An 8,871-nucleotide genomic window follows, 5' to 3' on the forward strand; every position below is an offset into this window, starting at 1 on the left:
TTCCCTGTCACCCTCAAAAAATGAAACCTGAAAACCCACATGGTAAAATACTTTTTACACCACCTCTCACCAGTGTGCGCTCAAAATTCTATTGGGACATTACTGAGTTGTTTGTGGTCTATGTTAAATCCAAGACGTTTTGACACTTAAATGGCTCATGTAACTTATTTGGAAGTGGAATCAATCATTGCCTGATCATTTGATGGGTGATATGCTTAAAGGGTCAAACCTGAGCAAGGACCATGGGCCTAACTGTTCTTTGTCGGGCTTTGACACAACATTGCTTTTCTAGCACTTGAATGCAAGTCGTGCAACTAGTGGCTGTGGTTTTGCTCGTGTATTAGATTCCAAGTGTTCCAAACGCTGCTTAATGGTCCCAGAACCACCAATACCAGTTCAGAATCGGTCGCGAATATTTCGTTTATTGCTCGACAGTTTTTTGTTAAAATGGGGGAACTTTGTCTGGCCACGCCCTTCAAAGCAAAGGACTTGGATGTCGGCGTCTCCGATTGGCTGAGAGGCGCCGAGCGACAACACCTGCTTAACTCCTTCATCCAAATTGACACCCGGGACCCTGAGAAATATAGGCAGCATCCACGGCGGCGCATGCATTCACTTCGACACCGAGCTGCAGCCAATCCGCGGTGAACCATCACGCGCCATCTACGCACGCGTTTACGCACGCCTTCCACGTACACTGGCGGATCTTTGCCGGAGAAAGGGCAGAGACGCGATGTTTCTTCAAGTGACCGTTGCGCTGCTGGTTCTCTCTGGACTGGAGCAAGTGGTCGCCTCGGATAGTAGCGACATTTACGACACGCCGCCTGAGAAGCCCGTCTTCTCAAAAGGACGCCTCTCGCTGCAGAATACAGGTTAGCTACACAGCACAGTGTCAGTGGGACACGTGCGTGCGTGCGTGCGTGTATGCATGCATGGGCGCCTGTGTGTGCGCGTGGGGGGGGGGGGTCACCTCCAGCCATCTAAATATTTGTTGTTGGCCGCTTCTGCTTCAAACTATAAACGATAAATCTAGCAGCCAGACGTACTTACGAAAAAAAAAATATCTTAGTACCTAAGTAACCGTGGACAGGAATCCAGTATGTTGGTAAACTATTAATAGTTTGGTCTTGGGCAATATTTCCCAACAATTATTGAGCCAAGACACGTATTTTGCATGGGGGCGGAGGTGGAGGTGGACAGGGGAGATATCAAGTGCACACCACCAAACAAAAATGTCAGGAAAAGTGGCTCCACAGGTTAATTACTTACCCTCTGCCTCTGTGGAAGCGCATTTAATTGTTCTGCCTGTCACTATACACTGGTGGCATAGATAGAGGAACAAGGAATCGTTGTTTTGTAGTAAATAAATCATTATCTGATCAATTAAGTGGGAATGGATAGTTTCCTACGGCACACTGGATGATCTCTCTTGGCACAATGGTTGGAAATAACTGACATAAAATAATCTGTAATGCAATGGTACAACTTGTGCATCATTGCTTCCTTATAATGCACTGCTTTTCTTTAGATTTTGCACCTGTATTACTGTCAAAGACAGCCCCGGTTTGTCAGGCTGAAAATATTAGTTGCTGATTTCCTTGATGAAGCTCCCTGACAGTTTTAATAGTGGAAACCCCTCTTCCCTCCCCTCCCGGTCCTGTAACAGCAGCGTGTAACTCAATGCATGCTGCAGCCAAGCTCGTACGATCCAAGCACATTCCTCTGATGCCAAAACAAGCACTGCCGTCAGCGGCTCACTTTTCCTGTGCACTTAAGTTCAACTAAGGCATACTATCCGGGGGGCTTGTCTGGCGGTTTTGCACATAAAGGGAAGGGGGAAAAAAAATTAGCTTTGAGGTAGCACGCCCAGGATGATGCTTTACTAAAGTCCAACAGGTGTGTTGTAGAACTGCAAAACCCAAATCCTTACGTGAGCAACTGCCATCAATTTCACATTGATCAGTGTTTTCTGTGTTTTTTTTCCCCCCTTGTCATTCATGACTGGAGTCTGACTGTAAAGAAATAACCGGAAGCAAATATTCACAAGGTTTGATGTTTGCATTTGCATGTCCCGGTATTCTCAATGTACTCCACATGTTGCTGTTCAGGCAAGATAAATGACTGCACTAGAATCCACGACAAGAAGCCCACATCTGCAATGCACCAGCTCAATGCTCAATTCAAAGCATTTCAGATGGACCGTGGTGCCACCTATAGGGAAACGAGACCTCACCCCCTCATGTGTCCTACTTGCATTTTTCTCTCTTTGGTTTAACAGCCCCTTGCGTTTGTGTAAAATTTGAATGCTGTGTATCCAGCAGCTTTCTCTTCAACACATCGCTGCAACTGCCTCTTCCAACCTGTTCTCTACACTGCGTTTCAGCCGAGATCCAGCATTGTCTTACGAGTGCGGGTGATGTCGGCTGCGGTGTGTTCGAGTGCTTTGAGAACAACTCCTGCGAGATACGCGGGCTACAGGAGATCTGCATGACGTTCCTGCATAATGCTGGCAAATTTGACTCTCAGGTATTACCGGACCATTTGCAAGAATTGTATAACCAGAGGGCAACATTCCTTTATGATGACTCGCTTCTCCAGACTCATCTGCGAACAGATTTGTTTATTTCTGTTTGTGCATGCCTCCAAAAGGACAAGCTTTTGTAAATATGCAATTATGGCATCACATCTACTAACTGCTCGATGCACATAAAAGTTAGGACTAAGAGTCTCAAACTGTCTGGGCAAAAGCCTATTAAAACACTTTTTATTCAAGCCCCTTTGAGCTTTTTGGAACACTTTCATGTATTCATGGTGGGCTTTATCTAATGGTTTTGGTCTCCCGCAGTTCCTGTCATTATATGACATGACTTTACGTTTTGGTCTACACAATCACATTTTTATTGTGGTTACAATGTTGCCTGCCACAATTAAATGAGCCTTATTATCAGCAAGTATTTTTTTTCTTTTTTTTTTTTTTTTTTAAATGCGGGCGCTGCTGCATCTGAAAAGTGCTTCATTTGGAGCAGTGCCCGCAACCTAGTCAGCCAGCCATCAGACGCAAATGCATGGTTAAAGCTTCATCAAGCCCTGGCACTGCATTCTGATGCAAACTTCAAAATAATAGCCATCAAATGGCATTGTTCTTCAATGTAGTGATACATTAAGCTCTAATTTTGAAGGTGGACCTCTTGACACATTAGCAGAGATTGGCATGTCATGGAAAGACACGATTAGAAATCTTGGTAGTAGCTGCCTTGACTTCTGCTTTTTAGCTGGCCTGAATGCAATGAAATAAGACGGGAGTATGTACAGAAGAAAATCACAACTGTCAAGTTCTTTGCAGACTGTGACCATGCATGACTGAACGATGATCAAACAGAATAACAAAGTTACACCATCCTTGAACATTATGCTTTACTGACAATGGGGATTTTCAAATGAAAATGGTTGCAGTCAATCGTATTCGATGCATTAATTGTTTTGGCTTCCACTGAGTTACAATTCATGATTGCACTTCGTAATTGCACATATATTCAGTTAGCCCTAAAATAGATTTTTTTTTGGGGTGGGGGATGTTTATTTATTTCCCATAATTTATTCTTATACAAAAAAATAATTTTGAACTCAAAACTGTCACATATATTTAGTTAGATTTTTTTTTCTTTTTTTTATTATTTTTTTTAATATCCAACATGAGGAATAATCATGGTTGTGATTTGGGCCGAAAACGTGCAGCTCTAGTGTTGGTTAAATTTTTATTGTTTATATTGACATGTATTGGAATTTACTGTTAGTTCACATAAATCTCTTTTCTCCAAGTCACGATTGCTTTCATTGTAATTGTTCCAAATATGGCTTTCCTCGCCATTCCAAGCGCCTCCAATTGCTGTGGCGTTTGTTTTAACACCCTGCAATCGAATCCTAGTGTGAAGCAAGAATTGCAGTGTCAGCACTGCGTTGAGCGAAAATACTTTGGCTTCTGTTCCAAAAGGTTTTGTTGTGCTTGTGCTTGTTTTGTTTAGGGAAAATCTTTCATCAAGGATGCGCTGAAGTGTATGGCCCACGGGCTTCGGCACAAGTTTAGCTGCATCAGTAGGAAGTGTGTTTCCATTAAGGAGATGGTGTTCCAGCTCCAGAGAGAGTGTTACATCAAACATAATCTGTGCTCAGCTGCTAAGGAGAACGTGGCCGTGATGGTGGAGATGATCCATTTCCAAGATCTCTTCCCTAAAGGGTAAGCATCTGGACAGTGTGTTATTAAAAAAAAGCTTGGCCTTTCTAAGATATCTTTTTGCCATTCATCCTTGTTTAGTCAAAGGATTTTGCCTCTATTTGTCCAAACATCATGTAATTTATGGACTTCTATCTGCTTAGTCCTTATGTGGAGCTCGTGAATATTTTGCTGGGTTGCGGAGATGAAGTGAAAGAAGCATTAACCCGTAGTGTGCGGCTTCAGTGCGAGCAGAACTGGGGAGCTTTGTGCGACAGTCTCAGCCTCTGCTCCACCCTGACGCCTTCACCCTCAGCTGACGAACAACGCCGCCCCTCGCCGTCTCAACCCCAGCCTGAGCACCCTCGCCACCTACGCCACGGTGACAGGGACAAACCCGGTAAGGCTGGGTTCCACGGCCACCCTCGTGGTCGCAGCCAGGGACTGCGCCGCCAGGGTCCAGATACTGGAGTGGCAGTGGACCAAGAAGACCCCGAGGCCACTGACATTAGGAGGTGAAAATACAAGTGGTTACAACACTGATATCCCCACACCATTTAATAGCACACTTGGACATTTACACATGAACACACAGACACAAACTGAACAGAGGGGGGAAAAAAAAAAAACTTTTTCTGTGTTCTTTTTTTACCTTTTACAGTCATTCCAGCAGTCCCACATGATAAACTTGCAGGGTAATTGTGGCATAGCATGCATTGTTACGCCTGACTACAGGCCACATTTTTTTGTAATGAATAATGATTATTATTATTATGGTGATTATTTCTACTTTTAGGACTGTTTTGGCTAATCTAGCATTTTTTTCTAATCATACTTACTGTAAAATGTGATTATTTGTATTTATTTTATTCTCTCTGAAATGTTGAAATATTAAAATGTAAATAGGAAAAAACTATATTTATATGAACATGTATAAATATAGTTACAAATATTAAATAGTTATGCGTTTGAGGAAGTATACAGCATGCTGTTTTTCTCACAGTATTGCACCTATCTCATATTGTGTTGTAGATAGGAAACATACACCATTTGTTGTATGCAAATGGGATTCTGTATTGTAATTATAAAGATACTTGATAGTGAAATACCAATTGTACAAGTTTGAAGTCCAGTTCTGGCACATATTAATTTTAGTGCATTATTACACCCACGAGGCCAACAGAAAAGTTAGGAATTCAAATGAACATATTAATAATAGGTAAACTGAGTTTGGATGTCACCCAAATCTGAAAATTGTTGGCCAGTTAACAGTGCAGACACGAAATAATCAATTGAACAGACGTGACGGATGTAACGTCCAAAGCTGTTCTTGTGCACTGGCAAATGTTTCAGTGTTACCATCAGCAAATGAGTACTGTCGAAAAGGGTCCCAGCAAGCATGTTTTCTACCAAGAAGTGAGGTTATTGAATGTTCTGTCTTTATGATGTTGAGCCACAAATTTCTTTGCTGTTGCACTTTTGTCAGCTTTTGTTGGACTGCTGAAAGTTTAAAAAAAAAAAAAAAAAACATCTGACCCGCCATCTACACCAAACACACCACTTTATACAGGATACCTAATTTGACCAAGTCTCACCTACATCACAAAATTCTATATGGTATTTATGCTCATTGTTCTGGACTGGGTTGAGCCATGTTTCCCACTGTTTTTGTGTCCCATGCCTGCTCGCACCCTTGAAATTAGTCCTTTTCCTCAAAAGTCCCTCCCCACGGTCAGCAGCGATGTGAGTTCCTGTTATTGCGGCTGTTTGAGCTGCAGGCGATACAGCAAGGACCCAGGAAGTGGGTTTCGTCCACTCATGGGGTATGTTATTATAAATGTTATATTTACAGAGGCCACTAGAGCATTCCTCTGGGCCTCGGCCAAGAGCCAGTAACTCCAAGAGGCAGGCCTGTGTAGGAAGTAGATGGGAGAAAGGCCTTTTTTTTTTTTTTTTTTTTTAAATATACAAGTCTTCCCTCAGGTTATTGACATCTGCTGTTGACCTTTTAAGCCCAGCCATGCATTTACAGTAAAAATAAGGTATGCATGACAAACTATCCTCTAAAGCATGAGGACAATATAGCAACATAAATTTCAATTTTGTTTGAAGATGTATGACCCTGTAATTTTGAAACCATTACAATCTCCATTTTAAAATTAAAAAAAAATTCCCTTTTCTACAGAGGTTGGAGACCTAAGGAGACATAAGCTATTTTTATTGAAATGTACTGTAAATGTGTAACGTAACATTTTGTTCAATGTAGTGACTTGTCTTTATGTATCAGAACAATAAACTAACCTTGTTCCTTTTTTCATCACCCAATGATGTACTCATATTTTATGTTCTGCACGTAGCCTCTACAATTCAAATGTGGTTTACAAGTTTTGTGACCCAATTCATATTTCAGGATTCGTGGTCATTTAGAGCTTGCAGTCATTAAAATGTTAGTCTTTATTTTGCATGGCAAAATGTTAATTACTTTTGTTCCTATTTTACATAAGTACAATATGGAGTAGTAGCAGAGCAGTTGTACTTTATCAGCGGTCACGACATCGGCTCAGCAGCGAGCGTTCGTCTCAGGTGTGCATACATGTTAAAGGACACCGTGTTCTCATCTGACTGGCTGCCCCATCTCTTGGCAGTGTTTACACAGCCTGTGTTTAAAGTTTTAAAGTGTCACGCACTGTATTGGAACTAGCTGCTTATTGAGGGATCAAAACATTGACATCATCTGCTTAGGGGTGTGTTCATAGTGTAGTTTTTTAAGAGTTGTAAGCAAGAGAACGCCATGGCACAAAACATTTACACAAAGGACATAAATTTGATGGACTGACTTGCTATTAACCCATGCGGCACTGAGCTAGTTTACTTGGCCCGTATCTGCAGTTGCGACAAACTTGTCACGTTAACAAATAACGCTTATTTGTCTTTTTTTTTTTTTACATTTCAAACAGAGTTAATGGGAGGAAAGAAGAACATTATAAATCACAACATAGCATACACAGTTTATGTTACACTAACACGGTGACCTCCACCGTTTCGGTGTCACGTCATGAAAGAGAATTGTGGTTATACAAAATAACCACTGGATGGTGACATTTCTTTCATATTTCTCGGGAAGCGGTGAAGTTCAAACTAAATTAGTTCCGAAAGGAGTTGAACAGAGGCAGGAGTTGTGATTTTGCCTTTACACAATTCGACAATGTACAGAATTTGAACCAAACCAATCATGGGTAAAGATGTCTTTCAAAATTATTGCATTTATATTTAATTTTCAAGGGTTAGTAGGTATCTCCGGTTATAGCTGTTATCCATTATGATGTACGAGTGACAGTTTTGGGTGGTTATTTTGTATATTAATCATTTCTGATGGTGGATTAAGTGGAGAAAGTCCCCACAATCAGACCTGGTACCAAATGCACGACCGTCTACTGGGTTTAATAGTATTGTTTGGATAACTGACATAACTGTAACTATAACAATTATCTTGACTACTGGATTAATAATGAATATAATTTCTAGTGATTTTTTTTTTTTTTGTCTGATGTCTGACAGCTCAGTTATCAAATGGTATGACAGGTCTTAATTGCAGTTACCTTACGGCTCTGCTTGTTTATAGTATAGCTTTCTTCACATCTATGAGTAGTAAGCCAAATAGATGTTCTATTGAGGTTCTATTTTTCTATTCGGCCTGCACTGACTTGGCCATTAATTAATTTTTGATGCATGGGGCTTCATATTGTGTTTACTTGCTTCTCGGTTATTATTTATTTGCACTGTGAAGCACCCTGCAAGCACAGGAGCATTGCCCGATACACCCCAAATTGTTACTAACTTGTCATTTCAATAAACAATAAACACCTATACAACAAAGGTGGATGCAGGAAGACCCACAAAAATGAGCAACTAAAGGGAAAGTCCTGGAAAAGCATCTGCAGAAAGGAAAGCCAGAATTGTGGTGTTGTCTTTAATTAGTGTCATGCAATAAATTTGTCATTATAGCAGTCAATACAGAATTGTGGCCTGTTGGATCGACACATTTACTCTGCAAGGTATGTAGCAAAACAGCATGATTCTGGTTGGAGTCAAGTACACTATACTCGGTTGGTATGGCAACTATGCGCTATAAATATTGTGATGTGCAGAGACCACAAAAAAAGTGTCCTCTGAAACGACAACCCTGAGATAACCAGCTTTCTGTGCACTGTGACCATTTCTGTGGGAACTAACAAATGTATGGATTACTTGGTGCATCACTCCGTAATGAATTGATGAAGACTATCTCATGTTGAGCCTGGAAATAATGCCATAATTTTTACAAAAATATGTAATAAACATTGCATACAATACTAACTGTTTATCTTTAATAGACTAGCTCAGTTTTCTTTCTTCTCTTCTAAACACAGGGTAACTTGGACCCAAAAAAAAAAAAGCCATGAGACAGGGGTGTACATCCATGCATTAACCATAAATCTAAATCACAATTTATTCAAACAAAGATTCAGACGCCAACAACAACTTTGTTCTGTGATGATTAAACCAGGAAGCATCTGGACCTCCAGCTTGTTAGTTCTTAAAGGAAGCCATAAGCTCAAAGCAGGCTGTGTTGTTAAACCACCCCAACAGGCCGAGCAGCACAAGAGATTGGGTTGGGTGCT

General features: G+C 40.9%; 1 protein-coding gene across 1 annotated transcript; it reads left to right on the forward strand.

The window, feature by feature from the left end:
• Positions 1–523: 523 nt before the first annotated feature.
• On the forward strand, positions 524–6,530 carry stc2a (stanniocalcin 2a). Its single transcript, XM_061835921.1, has 4 exons — positions 524–872; positions 2,384–2,526; positions 4,023–4,234; positions 4,375–6,530. Exons 1-4 carry the CDS (start codon positions 734–736, stop codon positions 4,727–4,729), a joined length of 849 nt encoding a protein of 282 aa, XP_061691905.1. The 5' UTR covers positions 524–733; the 3' UTR covers positions 4,730–6,530.
• Positions 6,531–8,871: the final 2,341 nt, after the last annotated feature.

This window comes from Syngnathoides biaculeatus, chromosome 11 (assembly GCF_019802595.1).
Source record: "Syngnathoides biaculeatus isolate LvHL_M chromosome 11, ASM1980259v1, whole genome shotgun sequence".
Classification (NCBI taxonomy): Eukaryota; Metazoa; Chordata; class Actinopteri; order Syngnathiformes; family Syngnathidae; genus Syngnathoides; species Syngnathoides biaculeatus.